Genomic DNA, 17,976 nt, shown 5'->3' with positions numbered 1-17,976 from the left:
TCCACCTCTCTGCATTCAGCCAGCTTTAAGCTCCAATCACTATCAACAAGGGGTAAAACTCCAGCTGAAGTGGGAATATACTTTCTCTCCAAATGCAAATGTCCACATATGCCGGTGCAGGCACCGTAAACACGATATATTCTCTCTCTCCAAATGGATGCATGCCTGCAGACCGCAGTATGGATCCATGAAAATGTCCTTAAACAAGCAAGATAACCAAATCCTGCTTGCTACAAAATTGTTCCAGCCCAGAAACATGAAAGCTGAAAGGGTCAGAGTGGAACAGAATATTTTAGTAGCCGTTCCTTGCAATGGTCCCTCAATAGAACATTCAAACTAAACACACACTCTTAACCTCTCTCTCTCTCTCTTTAAAAATTGACTTCTAGCAATTCTTAATCGTTACAACTTTCAAAATGACACTTTTGAATTTAATCCTATTGTGGAATATTTTCCTTTGTCTCTTTCAAGTGGTTAATAACTCCACGTTTAAGAACACCAAAGCAGCACATCTCAAAAGGAGGCATCCTCACTTGCTCATCTGGATGGTTTGTATAATCTCTAGGTTAATTATAAATTGTAATTAGGACTCTCACATCCTGTAGTCACTGCTTCATTATGAAAGCCCAGCCTTACCCTTTCCTTCTCCTCTCCCTCCAGCCCATGCCCTTTTCTAATTATGCCCGGATGCCCTGGGGCTCAGACACGCTGCTAAAACAAATATGTCAAAGTGTTTGTATCACAAAGAGTAAGCTAGGAAGCAACAGCAACCAGTTTCTACAACATTACAAATGCATAGTGAAGATTCTTGAGACTGGCTTTAGTCAATTTGAGAAAGAGGTTAGACCAGGGCAAAAATACACAAGTCAGGTTTTTTGTGACTTGTTTACTGCTTTTCTAAATATGGAGCTAAAACCCAACAATATCAGAAGGTGTCTTTACTCTCTCATAACGATGGGAGTGACAGAAGTCTCTCTCTACTGAACAATCTCAGAATGTGTAAGTTATTGGCGCAAGGACATTAATTAAAGTGGCTTAGGCTCTGCCCAGGTGCTGAGTGAAGCAAGAGCCCCAGAGATGATTAGAAAAATGATGTAAAATGTATGCATTATAGGAGAGTACATATTTCTTTCTCCAGAGAAGGACCAATTTCTAAAATTTTGACTACATAGATTTTTCTTTTTGAGGACTAAGCAAAGAGATGAGTTTCTTTATTTCTAGGCAAGCAAAGACACACCTAGGTTTTAAATTCTACCTTGAATATCCTATGACCCTATGTAAAGATTTCTGAGTGGTTCAGAGCAGTAATATCAGTGGTCCGAGTTTTTGGGTATCACACCTACCCTAAAAAGGGTATGATATCTGAAAACATATTTTGTACCAATGAGCACAGCATGAGGACACATTAGTGTAATTTTAGAAGGAAAATGCACATTATTTGGATTTTCTGTTAGTCACTAATGGGATAGATATCCAACACATTTTATATATGATTTTATATTTGAATTGGAAAATCTGCTATTCTCATGGGGCAAATTTCCTTCAGGAAGAGAGTCACATGGGTTAAAAGATAGCATACAAGCTCTAGAGAGAATTTCTTCTTGGGATGCAGACAATTACATGAAATATCTGGTTTTTCCCTCCTCTCCTTCGCCCGATTAGCTGAGGCTGGTTCATTAGGATTTAAAGAGTATGACGCAGCCGCGTATAAGGCTACCACCACCCACTCGGAGCTGAGAGGTCAAGCAGCCAGGTGCTCCTGTCCATAAGTGAGATAAGGCCTGTGTCAGCATGTAACATGGGGCCAGGAGTTTGAATGTCACTGTCACCCCCCCTCCCCACGCCTGCCTGCTACCAAACTGCTGCATTCACAGGCCGGTAAAAACAGAACTACCCTGCTATCGTCTTTTCTCTCTTTTTTTCGGGGAGGGAGAGTTAGAAAGCACCAGACATAATGTCCTGATGGCTGTATGTGCGTGTAACACAGACAGAAAAGGAGGAAGGAAAGGAGGGAAGGAGATACTGGAGAAAAAAGGAAAAAATAAATACAGATGCAAAATGACTCATTTACTTCTAGGTAGGCATTCCCCCCACAATAAATAAAGGCAACCATGATATGACATGGATTGGGAGTGAGGGACCCACACTGGAGGCAAGGACATGGACAGTAAAGCAAGTGCTGTGGTCCAGGGGAGGGAAGATAGAGACCTGAGCCCTGGCAGTGGTACCGAAGGTGAGGAGAAGTAGGCAGACTCGAAAGAGATGTAAAAGCATGGGCAGGGCACAGTAACTAAAGCTCTGTGATGCGCTGAGGAAGGAGACATCAAGGACGGCTCCCAAGGTTTTGTTTTGGGCAAATGGGTGGGTGGAGTCACTCACTGACTTAGAAACAGGAGTAACAGGAGGAAAGTGAATTCCATCTGAGTGCTCAGTTACTAAGCCACAGGGATCACATGGTTTCTGCACACAAGCAGCACCTTGGCTTCAAATGCATCTCCCAAAAGAATCCTTGGACACATTTTCAGAGATTTTTAGGACTCATGCCCTCTTACATCTGCTTACAGACGCATTAATCTATGCAGCCTACTTTGGATTGGGGCGGTTGGCATTATGGATTTGTTAATTGCTGATACAATGTACTTTCTCCGCAGGCCATATGTGAAGAGCAGCACTGGCATTCAAGAAATGTTAAATAATAATGTAAATGAGAAAAATTTCCAATCCCAATAATAAAGGGATCCAAGGAACATTGACGCAACTTGCAATCATCGGAGCTGTTTGATTGCCTTGTCACTGTGGGACAGTGACCAAAGTGATGTTAATCTAAATGTCATCTAGAAAGAAGACTAAAAATATTATGGTGAAAATTAAGTACTGCAACCTTAGGAGCTGATTTAAAAATTAGAAGATATAGCGATTTACATCTGTGGATTTGATGATCGCCAAGAGCAACCAGCTGAACGTACTCACATTTTCCTTTTCTTTCCCCTCTCTTTGCAAAAATGGGTTCAGTTTTAAAGAGCTAGTTCAAACTAATGTTCCCTCAATCAATGGTTCTTAAATGCTGCTACATGTAAGGTTTAAAACCAAGATGCTTAGGTCATATCCTAGACTAAATCAAAACCTCTGCTGGTGGGGCTAAGGCATCAACATTTTTTCAGGCTCTTAAAGTGATTTCAATGTGCAGCTAAGTTTGACCACCAAGGTCCTGAATAAGTAGGATCTGAAGACCAAATGCCTTAGAAATACCTGGGGAGGAAATGATTAAAAAGGGAAGATGCCTGGCACCATCGAACACTTGCTGAACCAAATTATTTGAAGACGGGACCTCATTCTTTCCATTTTTACAAACTCCCCATGTGATTTCTGTGACAACCCCTGCACAAGCTGAAGATCAGTGTCAAGCCTTTAGACACAGAATACGTCTGTATAAAAGAAACCAAAATCCAAATAAAAAGAAGAAATTTCATCCCAACACCTGGAAGTTTGATGTTCCGGGTTTTGTGTGCAGGGTGCTGCCCTGTGCACTCTAGGATCTTTAGAAACATCCCAGGCCTCTACTCACTAGATGACAACAGCATCACAAAGTAACAATCAGAATGTCTCCAGATATCACCAAGTGTCCCTTGTGGAAGAGATCACCCCAAGTCAAGAAGCTAAAAGATTCCAGGCATGTCGATGGTTCCATTATCTTCCACTGCTTGGAATCATGAACGGTGAAATTGACCAGGTATGTCTACCCTGGATTAGGTGTTCTGGATTCAAGTAGGCATAGTGTCAGGCTTCCCAGGTGGCACAGTGGTAACAAATCTGCCTGCCAGTGCAGGAGATGTGGGTGTGATCCCTGGGTCGGGAAGATCTCCTGGAGAAGCAAATGGCAACCAGTCCAGTAGTCTTCCCTAGGAAATTCCATAGACAGAGGAGTCTTGAGGGTTTCAGTCCATGGGGTTGCAAAAGTGAGACGTAACTTAGCGACTAACAACAATAACAGGCATACTCTCTCACAAAGATGTAGCACAGGCTTTCAGAGAAGATGGGATAAACTCAGTCACCAGCACCTGAGTGATCACTAATGATGTCTAGCTGCAGCAGGGCTGGGCTCTGCCTCCATGTTTGGGGCTGCTGAGTTATTAATAGGTAAAAAAATTAATCAATGGACAAAAAAGCTACTTTTTACCTAATCTAAAGTTGGTTGGGAGATGACAATAGGAATGAGATCTATTATTGAGTTAAATTCAGTTAAAGGGCAATTTGTTTCCATGGGTCATCAGTTCCTTCTTACTGTGAGTCAAAGAATAGATAACCTGTCCACATGTAAACAGTGTTCATCCTGGTGAAAGAGGTAGGAAAATATTTTCCAGTGTTAATTGGTGCTCAAAGGAACGTCTCCTCTAGGTGGCCCTAAGCTCCAGATACACTCTTTTTCTACAAGGTCAAAATCACCAGGTGGGCCAAGACTGACTGTGGATATCTTCAGGGCAAAAATGGAAATTTGTAAGTAATTTTAAAAATTAATTAATTAATTTTTTAATTAATTCAGATGGCTGCTATAGTAGGTCACCTGGAAATGTTGAAACTCATATTCAATGGGCCAAATTTGCATCTCATACCATACAGAGTCTAATGCTGGGCAGGTAATAAGGCAGAGAAGTTACCAATCCAAGCTCCAAAGATAGAATAACCATGTTTGCTATGTGAACCATGCTCACTGAAGACAGTGAATGAATTTATCTGAGACTCAAACTCTTCATCTGTTACGTGATAGTAATAATAATACAGATCTCACAGTGATGCATTAAGGTTAAAATGAGATAATATATGTAAATAGCACTTCACACAGTACTTTGCATATAGCAAACATATTAAATGGTGACAAGTAGCCTTATTTTAATTACACTTTATTTATGAACTCTAACAATGGTTTCAGGAGGCAGGTCAGGTGGTCTGGTATTCCCATTTCTCTCAGAATTTTCCATAGTTTATTGTGATCCACACAGTCAAAGGCTTTGGCATAGTCAATAAAGCAGATGTTTTTCTGGAACTCTCTTGCTTTTTCCATGATCCAGCGGATGTTGGCAATTTGATCTCTGGTTCCTCTGCCTTTTCTAAAACCAGTTTGAACATCTGGAAGTTCACGATTCATGTATTGCTAAAGCCTGGCTTGGAGAATTTTGAGCATTACTTTACTAGTGTGTCAGATGAGTGCAATTGTGCGGTAGTTTGAGCATTCTTTGGCATTGCCTTTCTTTGGGATTGGAATGAAAACTGACCTTTTCCAGTCGTGTGGCCACTGCTGAGTTTTCCAAACTTGCTGGCATATTGAGTGCAGCACTTTCACAGCATCATGTTTCAGGATTTGAAATAGCTCAACTGGAATGCCATCACCTCCACCAGCTTTGTTCATAGTGATGCTTTCTAAGGCCCACTTGACTTCACATTCCAGGATGTCTGCTCTAGGTGAGTGATCACACCATCATGATTATCTGGGTCATGAAGATCTTTTTTGTACAGTTCTTCTGTGTATTGTTGCCACCTCTTCTTAATATCTTCTGCTTCTGTTAGGTCCATCCCATTTCTGTCCTTTATTGAGCCCATCTTTGCATGAAATGTTCCCTTGGTATCTCTAATTTTCTTGAAGAGATCTCTAGCTCTAAAATCACTGCAGATGGTGACTGCAGCCATGAAATTAAAAGACGCTTACTCCATGGAAGGAAAGTTATGACCAACCTTGATAGCATATTCAAAAGCAGAGACATTACTTTGCCAACAATGGTCCATCTAGTCAAGGCTATGGTTTTTCCAGTGGTCATGTATGGATGTGAGAGTTGGACTGTGAAGAAAGCTGAGTGCCAAAGAATTGATGCTTTTGAATTGTGGTGTTGGAGAAGACTCTTGAGAGTCCTCTGGACTGCAAGGAGATCCAACGAGTGCATCCTAAAGGAGATCAGTCCTGGGATTTCTTTGGAAGGAATGATGCTGAAACTCCAATACTTTGGGCACCTCATGAGAAGAGTTGACTCATTGGAAAAGACCCTGATGCTGGGAGAGACTGGGGACAAGAGGAGAAGGGGACAACAGAGGGTGAGATGGCTGGATGGCATCACCGACTCGATGGACATGAGTTTGGGTAAACTCTGGGCATTGGTGATGGACAGGGAGGCCTGGCGTGCTGTGATTCATGGGGTCACAAAGAGCTGGACACGACTGAGCGACTGAACTGAACAATGGTCTATTTAACTTGTTACAGCCCATGGAAGATAATTTTAGAGATTGATGGAGTATAAGAGATGCTATGATTCTATGTGCTCATTTTGCAGATGAGAAAACTGAGGCACTGAAATGAGATATGATCATCTTAGATTTATGCAGAACAGGCTTTAATACTCAGATCAGTAGAATCTATGTACAGTGCTGATGTGGTACAAAGAAGAACTTCAGACTCAGAATATCTGGGTTTTCCACCTCAATTTTCAGACATTCAGTTTCATCATCTGCAAAATGGGTATAAAAGCATCTGACCTGAAAATGTTATAGCAAGTGACATGTATGGAGACAGGAGTATATTAAAAGCATTTTGTAGACTGTAGAATATCACACTTAAGTACAGATATTTAAGATTATTTTTTCTTCCTTACAAAAATAGCAAATATAGACCCTTATTTGTATAAGCCTGAAAGTACCACTCACAATCTTTCCTGGTAGTTTTTCATGGCACAGGAAACAGGTCAGGCTCCAGGAAGTGCAGCCATTTGCTCTCTGCTCCATTTCAGAGCCGAGCATGCCAAAACCAGTACCTTGGACAGCAGCCAGAGAAGCCTTTTCAGGCACCTATAATACTCTGCATTTTCTTACCGACTGCAAGCTACTTCTGCCCTGCACTCTGACCCACACAGGGAAACATGACAACTCCACTCCACTTCTCTCTGCGTATACTGCAAGTTCAGAAGATGGGTGTTCCCATGAAATCAGGGCTTTCTTTGACCTTCACTAATAGACTGGCATACAATGATCTCCTGCCTGCTTCATTTTCTAGGAAGTGAAACTGGCCTTTTCATTTGGTCTGCCTACAGTGAACTGTATGAATTTTAGGACTTAGAAATTTTCAACTGAGCAAATTCATAGTGAAACATAGAGCTTAGCTCCCTGAGAACTTTGTGTCCTTTGGCAATGTCAGGGTCAGAACATCCATTTCAAAACCTCACCATGAAACTTTAAAATGTCAGTGTTAATTTGAGGCAAGATAGGGAAGGTGAAGAAGGACATAGGGATAATGCTGGATATAACTGTACATCTACCTCATTTACTTTAAAAGGGGATAAAAGCCACCGGTTTGCCATTTTACCAATTCACAAAGAGAACAACTAAAAGACACAGGAAACAAGAGAGGATAAACATTATTTTAGAACTTTATTTTTTTTTTTTTTTCCTTATTGGATTTATTTATTTATTTATTTTTTTAAAATGTGCTGATGTATCTTCTTTTTTTTTTTTTTTAATTTTTTATTTATTTATTTTTTTAAAATTTTAAAATCTTAAATTCTTACATGCGTTCCCATTTTAGAACTTTAAAGTATTTTCAAGGTGACTTCATCATATAAATGATTCTATGAGGAGTCATTAATTTGGTGCCTTTATTATAAACAATTATTTGAAAATGGATTACTTTCATGCAATAAATGTAGAACTGAGAGGGTCTGCTGAAAACGATGGACCTACTATAAAGGTATAAACTCATTTTAAGCCAACTCATTTTATTTGCCCCTTAACCATAATTTCAAAATTATAAATCATGGGTTGCTTATTATGAGCGACTTGTTAAGGTACCTGGCCCCTAACTAGATGCCACCAAAAAAAGCAATCTGACTCATGCTTTTGTTTACATATTGCACAATTAGTCTTTTTCAATATGAACATGCTTTAAGAGTCACTAAATACCCGATTCAAATTCAGTCCTAATACATGATATTTTTGCCCATTGCTAGGGTTTTTTTAAGTGCACCTTCAAACAGAGACTTCAGGAATACACAAAGCTTGCTGTTTGCTAAGGTTGAGATTCAGCACAGATGGGGGAGAGGGAAAGGTCACAGACATCCCAAAACACAAGCCAATAGACACAAAACATCTTACCTTTTAGGCTCTGGATTTGCCTGGGTTTTGGGATTTTTTCTTTTTTTGGATTCCTTTTTGGTATCTTTTTTAGCCTCTGGTTCAGATGGGGAGGGAGTTTTGCTCCCTTCAGGGTCTGTGTTTGGTGGCAGCCCACCAAGGTACGCATGCATTTGTTGACTTTGGAGAGGGGGTGGTCGCATGGAGCATGCACAAAGTATGGCCAGCCATGGGAGAATCAAGAGCACACACACATGCACAAACAAAAGAAAGAAAAAGAAGGATGCATCAAACAGCAAAAGCAAATGCATTCGAACTAAAATAATAAGCAAAAAAAAAAAAAGATGCAAACTTGCATAAGGAAAATCAGAACTGAAAAGAAAATAAGAAATCCAAAACTGTTTCCATGACAAGATGTATAAACCTAACTGTGAATCAAGTGGCAGTCTTACAATATGAAATCCAGACAATGTGTATCATAATTCATGATGATGTTTACCAGGGAGTTTACAAAAACACTTCATTATTTTATAACACTTCCTTATTCAGCAACATATGTAGAATACAGTGTGACAACCCAGAGAATATAATGCAACTTCTCTCTCTCTCTTTAAAGAATTCAGTCCAAGAGGCTGTAACAGATAGTCATCAAAGTGTACATATTTATAAAAAGCAGAATTATGCAGAGATAGTCCCCAGGTATCAGAGTTTTCATGAATATCTTTTATGCAAATGAAAGGTCATGTGCTGGGCTAGCAAACCTGGTAACAATGAGAGGTGATGAAAATCTTGTTCCCTGTTAAATATTCAAACCTACAGTGCTATTGTTACCCAGCTCTAAATGTTGAAGTTGCATCTCATAAAATCTACCAGCACTAGAGAGAGGGAAAGCACAGAACCAACCCCACAGATATTCCGGAGTTGTATAGCTTGCAAAGATGGCTGACATGGTTCTGATTTAAAAGAAAAAGCTGTCAATTCTGGACTCTCCCATGTAAGAATTTCCCCAGAGCAGTAAGTTTTTCACTGCAGGCTGGGTTTCTGAAGTCACCCAGTTTTCCGTGTGTGTGCCTTCCCTGGCTATTGGTAAGGGTTCGTGGGGGTAATGGAGGCTTCTCTTTCTAGTAATGTGAGGCTACACACACTGGGATAGTAAACTGGCTCTGGCAGTGCAGAAATTTATTCCGGGTCTTCAGAGCCAAATGGTACCATTCTTATTTGCTGCTTTTTGCATTATTCAGAACATAGATCTTTTCCTCCAGGAGCTGGGCAATGTCTAAAGAAAGAAAGTACTTACTATGTATTAGAAGAACTGATGTTCTGGTCTTGTCTGTAAAACCTATAAACCAAAGGGGTTGACTACACCATGGTCTCTGAAGTTCCTCCCAGCTCTCTGGTTAAGCTCAGTGTCATGATTATCTATGTCTCCCAGCATCACCTTGCTTGCTTCAGCCCTTGAGTTTCCTCTGCTGAGCATTTGTACATGCTCCTCCTTTCGCCCAGAACCACTCAACTCCTAGTTCAGCACTCGGCCCAAGCATCAATTCCTCAGGGAGACTCTCCCATCATCCTGCCACCCCATCTGAATCATGGTCTTTCATTAAATGCTACCATGGGATTTCATCCCTGTTTCTCAAAGAATCAATTTCTCTGTAACTCTGCCTTTGCTTGACGTCTAGTTTTTGCTCACCATGTACGTGGAAGGTGCATCAGAGACCACCCTAGAAGTCCTGTGTGACGTTTCTGTTGAGACTCATGAAAGCAGAAGAAATTCAGACCTGTGTGTATGTTCTTTGTGTTTGTGTGGCTGGTGTGTGTGTGCGCCCACACGTCTGTATTACTGAGCAAATAGGAATGGGTAGACTTACAGATGACCCTAAAGCAGGACCAGCTGTAAACCACTGCCAGCACCTTAAACATCTTTTTAAAAGGAATATCCCTGGACACGTGCCTACCTGTTCCCATGGACGTGGGATGCACAGAAGGCGAAGCTATAGTGAAGGAGGGTTGGGTCGATCATGGCGCCGTTTTCTGCCCGTTCAAGCAAGTCTCTGAGGTAGCACAGATGTCGGTGACATCCTCGGACTCCGTTCCGGGCGCAGTACTCGTCTAGTACAAACACCTGGCCAGGACTGAACCAGCCCTGATTGGGGAATAAAGGAGAGACCTTCTTTCAAATATAGGTTGGGTTTATTTGGGGGAGAGCTCTACAGTTGGGGGTGACTGGAGAAGGGGGTTAAAAATAGCCAGAGCCAACGCTTCTTGATTGCTTATTAAGCCCCAGTCACTCTGTCAAACACCATGTGTGCTAGCTAGTTCAGTCCTCACCAGAGCCCTGTGAGGGAGATGCTGCTCTCCCTGTTGGACGGATGGGAAATCTGCGCTCAGGGAGCACATGGAATTTCCCTAGTGTCCCACAGCTAGTAAGTGATGGAGCATGGATTAGCAGAGGGCAAGATCCCAGAAACAAGAGTCTCACCCACTGCTTTAACACCAAACTGTAAACCCTAAGAGCACTGGAGTGGGGCTAGGGCAAAGTCTTGGTTACTGATAAGAGAAAATAATAACATTAATGCCTTAAATTGGTACAGTGCTTTACCCTTGACAAGAGCTTTTAGTTGAGCCCATGGCAACCTTGAGAAGTAGACAGGGCAGGTTTATCTTTATTTCACAGATGAGGAAATGAAAATAAGAGCTCACAAAGAATACAAAATAGCCAGGACTCAAACCCAGCTCTGTCTTTCTCCGTATCTTCTGTATTTTTAATACTCTGGAGCATTAACAAATACTAGGATTGATCTACATTCATGCCAGGACTTCATAAATCCTTTCACTTTGGAAGAAAAAAATATATATATTTTTTAGATTTTAAAATGAAGATAATAACAGAACTTTCCAAAAAGAACAACATGACTTTAAGTTCTCAAGTTGTGAATCATATATGATTCAACTAAACTGAGAGGAGCTTCCTGTGCCCAGGCTGAGTGCTTTATATTCTCCTTGGCAGTTATTTGTTTTCTTATTATGTATTTGCGTGCTGCAGGACCACACAAAACTCTGCTCTAAAAAAGAATCGGGCTGGACTCTCTCATGCAGAGCACATTAGGAGGTGCCATGGTGTAGAAACTGCTGCCTCCACCAAGCACTTAAGAAAAAAGATGCTCAGTAAGGCCTAGTGACTTGCCACTCAAAATCACTCTTGGGACAAGCCTATAATGAAATCACTTCTTTCAGTCTGAGTACCTTTCTGAAGCCAGAAATAAAAATTGAGGTGGTACTTTATAAGCTGGGAATTTAGGATGATCTTAAATATAAACCTAATTTTACTTTGAGGGTCTTCTCTGAGTCATCTTCTGAATATACCTCTCCATCCTGGGAGAGAAAAGGCAAAAGGAGAAAGTGACTGGGTGGCAGGTAGAGGCCACAGAAGTGCAGCAAGGGAGGCCCCCGCAACACTCGAATCTTGTGCTAGGGATCCGGGGAATCTTCGATTGACAACATGCAGCTCAGCAATGCATCCGACGAAAGACGGCATCTTTCCTATTTCAAATGATAAGTTACTGCAGAGGGCGGGAGAGTAGTCGAGGCAGTGGGCTGCCCCTATAGGCAACTTCTTTGCCACTCCATCTGCTACCCCAAATGCTAAATCTTAGAAACAACACTGCTGTGAAAGATTAAAATATATTTTCTACGACTCAGATGACACCAAGTCTTTTGTAGATGCCAAAATAGCTGCTTTGAAAAGAGTTGAAGAAATATCAATTAGGAGCTCAGTCGAAGACACAGAAAAATTTATGTATCCCTGCTGGTCGGTCTCCAAAACTGACTGGAAAAAAAGACTGTAATAATGAGAAAATGGAATGTATGGAGGCAGGAGATGGGGTCCTCTTAATGGCTCTTATTTTCTGAAATTGGGGGATGATGATTAATACATACAGGTATAAAAATGGGAAAGGAAACTATTTTACACTATTCACAATTAATTTGGAGTTTTTAGGCCTGAATATGACTAACAGGAAGCAAGCTTCAAAATTTCATTTCTGGTTTAATTCTTTAGATGGCATTCACTCCTCAGTGATGAATGTCTTAGTGAAAAAGAAAACTGAAGAAAGTACAATTTGAAAAAAGTCTTGAAAATAATATGTCTCAAAAAAATTCCTCAAGAGACTAGGAATTATATATAAAAGGAAACGATTTAAGTTCAGAGGCAAATTCTTACAAGTTTCATGAACACAATTTATAATTATGTGAATAATTACATAATCACAGAAAACATATTTGAGAAAAACTGCCTTGCAATGCAAGGTAAGCCTTTTTCTTTTTTTTAAAAGTCAAAATGATGTATTCCTTTTCAGTTTGGCAAAGTTCAGACTTCTGATACTGTGATTCTAAACCTGAGATAATCAATGAATCTTTTATGAGACAAAGATTAATAAATTATTCCACATAATCCTGCTTCTGTTTTTTGGACTATTTTATCTGTCATTTTTATATTTTGGCTTCTGACAAAGAACAAAAAAAGGAATTTAAAAGAAAAATTGGAACAGATTTAGGAGAAAGCCATATCATTTAAAGAAAAAAACCCAGATTTTCATTATATTTATGTTGATATCAATAAAATGTCAACCTGAGTTAATTAATATTAACAATATACAGATATATTCATCTTAGTATGTGGAGTGAGAGATGAGGCTTCTCCTCTGCGTAAAGCCATTGCATCCTTAGCCCTCACCTTTCCCATCTTTAAAGTGGGATCAACAGTCTATCTTTAAAAAATAACAATTTCTGGTTTGCAGAAGAAAATAAATTGAGTCTCTTTTAAATTGCATAGCATAAAGCCCAAAATGTATCTTCAGAAATCCAATAAAGACATAATAGCAGTCCTTTGCATGTAAATGATTTAAATCTGGGCTTAAAACAGGATTTTAAGAAATACCCATGCTCTTGTGGGAGAGTTGGACTTCTAACCATCTTAAGCACCATAAAAAAATTCCCTCAAAGGGTATAAAAAATGCTTGGAATACTATGTAGGGAAAAAAGCCACCCAAACAAACAAACCCAAACCCATTTAGCTTATGAAAGGGGAAGTGAACTTTATTGACAAATCATTTTAATCTTTAAAAATATAAACAAAAAGGACCCATTCATTTCTGAGACAGGAGCACAGGGTCTTATTATCTGGGGTGAGGTGGGAGGGGGATCTTGAAGACTAAGAAACCAAGGCAATTTTTACAAGTTCTCTACAAGTAGGTGCCAAACTCGATTATCCTCTTGAGAATATTTCTCATGCAGCAGCTGAAAAGGGGGAAGCTCAGATAGGGAGGCTGAGGAATTGGATCTGTCTCTACTGATAACTTCCTCCCGCTCTGTCTTCTTTCTTTGGTAAGGAAAACTATCTCAACCCAGGAAATCAAGAACACATTTATAATTGTTAAAGAGGTTCCGTAATGGGGAGAAGAGCTTCTGACACAAAGGTAGAGAAATATTTTATCTTTCAAAACGTTATTGCATTTAAATTGCTGTAGACCAAAGAATATACTTGCCAGGCAAGAATAGGAATCATTAAGTCTGTGATCCAAAGTTAGGCGTTGCACCATCTCAAAGAGGGAAGCGTGGTCAAAGTTACAGGGGTTGGAAGAGATAAATTCATCCATGCCATGTTTTTGAGCTCTATCTGCGTCTGTTCATTTATACATGTAGAGAGAGACACAATTTAGAGAAACATCGCATTTTCTTTGACATTTCAAATACACAGGAATTCACTAAGCATTACGAACGCTAGCTGTTTTCCCGTTGCCGCCCACCAACGTCCCCAAGATACTCTTTTTACCTCCCATTGTCAACTTGCATCACTTACTGGTGAGTTTATTGCATTTCGGCAAAAATATATTGGCATCAACGTGTTTATCAAATGATCACAACTCTCGTGCATTTATGTTGTTCTTGAAAAACTAAGCACACGACCGTAACTTCGCCTGTGTTTCACCAAACACTGAAAGCAGATCGGATCTTTGCTTATAAAAGCCTATTTAGCTTTTCAATTTTTAATAGATTCTGCCATTCCAGTGGTTATGTCTAGAGCAATTTCTCTACAATTACTGGGATCATCTGGAAAAAAAGGGTTATGCTGATTCTCAGCCAAGTGACAATATTAGTATCCTCCCCTTTCAAATCCCCGTGGCCAATTTGGTTGCACAAAAGATTTGGGTCCCCATCCTCCAAAATTAAAACAAAATAATAACAAAAGATTTCCACTGAAACCTGGAGAATAAGTTCACTGGGAATTTAGTTAGTGATAGCAAAGGACACTGCCTGAGATAGTGTGCTTACTCAGTTAGCAAAGCTTATGAAAGACAAACAAATTTACTCAGCAAGGGCTATGATCTGCCATTTATTGTGAATTAATAGTCTCAATGTATTCACACTTTTCCTTACAGGGTGAAGGCTGTAGGCAAAACCTCCTAAGGGCTAACTAATTAATCTCAATATGTGTAACTAAAATAGTCTATATTCAATCGGCAAAATAACTCAGAGAATTCAACTCGAGTGAGACCAAGCAAATCTCGGAAGAGGAGGGAATGAAGGTCCTGGAAATTAAAAGAATCAGCTCGCTCCATCTCATAGTTATTCACTCTCCTGAAATGCTGCAAGGAAAAGGAATCTTAAATCAAGCAAGAGTGTATTCATCTCCTTGCGTGCAACATTCTACTCGAATACAGGGACCTGCCAGGGACCAGCGATGCTGTCAGGACATGCAGAGAATGGATTTCTGACTTGAGAAGGTGTTTGAATAATATTTTCAAACGTGGCCTTCATCCCAGGCAGCTTTTTCTCTCTTCCCTGCTTGGGGGCTGACTGAAAATGGGGGTTACAGTTACAGGGTAATATTAGGATGATGATTTTCCCTCATATTATTACTTTTGTGTATCATTCCAATCTAAATGCATGGTGTGTCAGATGTATGCCTTCTTCCTATTAGGTTTTTAAATCTTCAGCAAGTGGTCAGTGTTTGAACAGGATGTGTTGTTTATGCCCAAGACACACGAAAGCAAACGTTTCCAGAAGGCAAGTTGAAGAATGTGTGTTTTAATAGCCAATTCGCTCCTTTCGGAGGATAAGACACGAGATTTTGGAAGGGCTATCACACAGGCAGAAATTTTATTAGAGAATATGGCTCTTTGCTGGGTTAACTGCCTGAGATTTGTCTTCAGGAAAGTGCTTTCAATTTGGAGGTTAGGTGCTTAATCTTTGAGCATTCTTTTGTCTGGTAATGTGGTCTCCAAGCTGTATTTCTCCATCAATTCAGGATGGCGGGAAAGAGAGGTGGCCAGGAAGCTGGTTCTGAGGAAAAGGCTAGCTGTTTCTGCGGGGCGGGGTGGGGTGGGGTGTGTGTGTGTGTGTGTTTCCCGTGGCCCAAGGCAACTGGTTTGAATCTGCTCCAACTTTAGGTGTCTTCCTGCAAGATGACACTCCTGTAACCCAGGCGGTACCGCTCCATCGCCTAGGACAAGTCTGTTCTTTTAGCCCCATCGTGTCAGTCCCTGGAGAAACTAACAGTGGGGTACACACCAATTGCTCGTCCTGTTTCATCCTCATAAAAAGCCTCACTCACGCTGTGCCTCCCAATTTCTAGCAGATAGATGAGGCGAGTTTCGGCCAGCACCAGCTTCCTGCTCTCAGATTTCCCAGAGGAGGCGGCAGGCTGACTAACTGGTCGGGCCGTTCACCTTACCAGCTTGGCTCTGCCATTTTACTGCTCTTCAATTATGATGACGCAAATGGTCACTCAGCTAGAGAGAAGAGGACTCTCTTTTGCGGCTGTTAAAAATATAGCCCGTGTTTCAAGCCTCTTACTCTTTATCTGTTGAGCCTCTTGAAAACTTGGTGATGAACTATTTTGCTTGGCTGCCAGTTCAGGAAATGGATGTGCAAAGAGAGCTTGGCTCCTCTGTGGAGACCCGGGTACAGACCCACCCTACCGCCTTCCCCATCCATCATCATAAGACAGCTTCACCACGCTAATTCTTGGCTTAGACTTCATAGAAAGAACAATTTCATTTTTACTGACAATTTAAAGCAGGCTTTAAAATAGGCTTAAAATTCGCCTGTTTTCCTTTTCTGAAAGTAACCCTATCAACATAAAAATTCCTGTTTCCCTTCTTTCTCCTTTTGTCTCTTGTAAGTTCACATGGTGAATGAGCCTGGGACTGAGGGAGGGGGTCTGGACGCTCCTGTGAGCTCTGGTTTTAAAGAGGTGCGGGAGACTGGCAGAGGTGTTGATCCGTCCTCACGTTTAAAATGAGCCAAACTTTCAGTTCCCTTTCTGGTGTCACTGTCACTTAATTATTCTTAAGGTCCCTTTTACACCTTCCATGTGCGTGGGATGGAGCGTAATGCAGTGGGGATTTCCAGCAAGTAAACCGAGCAGCCCCTGGATTTTGCTTACATAAAATCATCATTTACTCAGAATTAGGCTCATTATTTCAATGGTTCCAACAACTCAGAGTGCTTAACAGGGTGGCTGGCTTCCATGAAATTTCTGAGAGTTTCACTGAGTTTATTATATTCGAGGGTGGGGGGGCGGGGAGAGAATCAGTCGGTGGTGAATGCTATTTTAAGGTGTCCGTGGAAGGGATGTGATTTTGAAGCTCCATCCAAACATGGATTTTGAAATTTTTGCTCTCTGCTGTGCTCCCAGCACCTACCACAGAACCTGGCACACAGCAGGCACTCAAGACATATGTGTTAAAATAATTTATTAATATTTCATTGAAATAAATAAATACAGTTGGTCAACAAATATTTTCTATTTCTTGACTTTCAGAAATGTTGACACATTAAATTCAACAGGAACAATTTATCTGAGGTAGGATAGCAGGTGCTGAGATGGCTGGGCTTAGAGGGTCACAAAGACCGAACGTGAGGCCAGCTCTGCTATTAGAAGATATGAGACGTGAGGAAGTTGACTAATGTTTCTGAGTCTCATTTTCCTCATGTGTTAAGTTGAGAAAGGTGTCTGAGTCTACCTCAGAGGTGGTTGTTGACAGGATCTGGTAAGAAGAATCTGTAAAGCACCTAGGTACCTGGCGTATACAAAGTGCCCGCCTTAGCCGTGAGTGGACGAGAAGGCTTCTCACCGCTCTCAAAGTCAGTTGGTCTAATATTCTCAGAGAGCCAAGGCTGTCTCTACATTGATCACTAATGTTAGTTAGAGGCTGCCTCTTAAACCATATTGTTTCTAGGAAGCTGAGAGTCCTTCCCAAGCTCTCTGCTTTATGCTTCTCCTCTGGCCCTGTATAATTAATTCCTAATCTCTGTCTCTGTGTTTTTGCTGGGTGATGTTCCAGTTTCTCTGTGGTCAGAACACACACTTAAATTCCCTGATAGATAATATGTTTCTTGAGGGTACGTTCCTGATCTGTGATTTTCCCTGCCAGCTCCCAGAGGAGCCAGGTCCTTGAGAGGTATTTATTAACTGACTTACTCTGACACCTCCATCCCAGGAAACTTCCCATCGACTTTATTAAGGAGTCACACACATGGGGATTCAGATGGCATCTTGCAAATCCCAAAGTGGGAACATGTGCTCTTAGGGGGGAAAAAAATCTTATAAAAGGAAACAGAATTCTAGGTGCAGGTGTCTTTGGATACCATTCAGATTGTCTGCCTGTGTCTCCATACATGTCTAGGACCATATGCATTACATATGTTGTCTATTTTAAAATAAAACACTGCAGCGGTCCAGCTGTTCTAAATTCTGTTTCAAAGAACTTGTGGGTGCTTCTCAAGCAACACCATCCAGTCATCCTTGCAATGGCCCAGTCTGTTCTTCCACAGTGCTGAACATTAAAAACTAAATGCTCCGTGCAA

General features: G+C 40.8%; 1 protein-coding gene across 22 annotated transcripts in view; it reads right to left on the bottom strand.

Moving 5' to 3' along the window:
• CADPS (calcium dependent secretion activator) overlaps positions 1–17,976 on the bottom strand; it is a 480,914-nt gene that overhangs the window by 125,050 nt on the left and 337,888 nt on the right. For 11 of the 22 annotated variants that reach the window (XM_018038339.1, XM_018038330.1, XM_018038334.1 and 8 more), the window contains 3 exons: positions 13,650–13,786; positions 10,062–10,249; positions 8,128–8,286 (listed from right to left, as the gene is read on the bottom strand). In XM_018038339.1, the coding sequence (XP_017893828.1) occupies positions 8,128–8,286; positions 10,062–10,249; positions 13,650–13,786 (484 nt within the window). The remainder of the gene's footprint in view (positions 1–8,127; positions 8,287–10,061; positions 10,250–13,649; positions 13,787–17,976) is intronic. The other 11 variants (XM_018038340.1, XM_018038341.1, XM_018038344.1 and 8 more) reach the window with 1 other exon arrangement.

The sequence above is a fragment of the Capra hircus genome, chromosome 22 (assembly GCF_001704415.2).
Source record: "Capra hircus breed San Clemente chromosome 22, ASM170441v1, whole genome shotgun sequence".
Taxonomy (NCBI): Eukaryota; Metazoa; Chordata; class Mammalia; order Artiodactyla; family Bovidae; genus Capra; species Capra hircus.
This window is presented reverse-complemented; position numbering and strand designations above follow the sequence as displayed.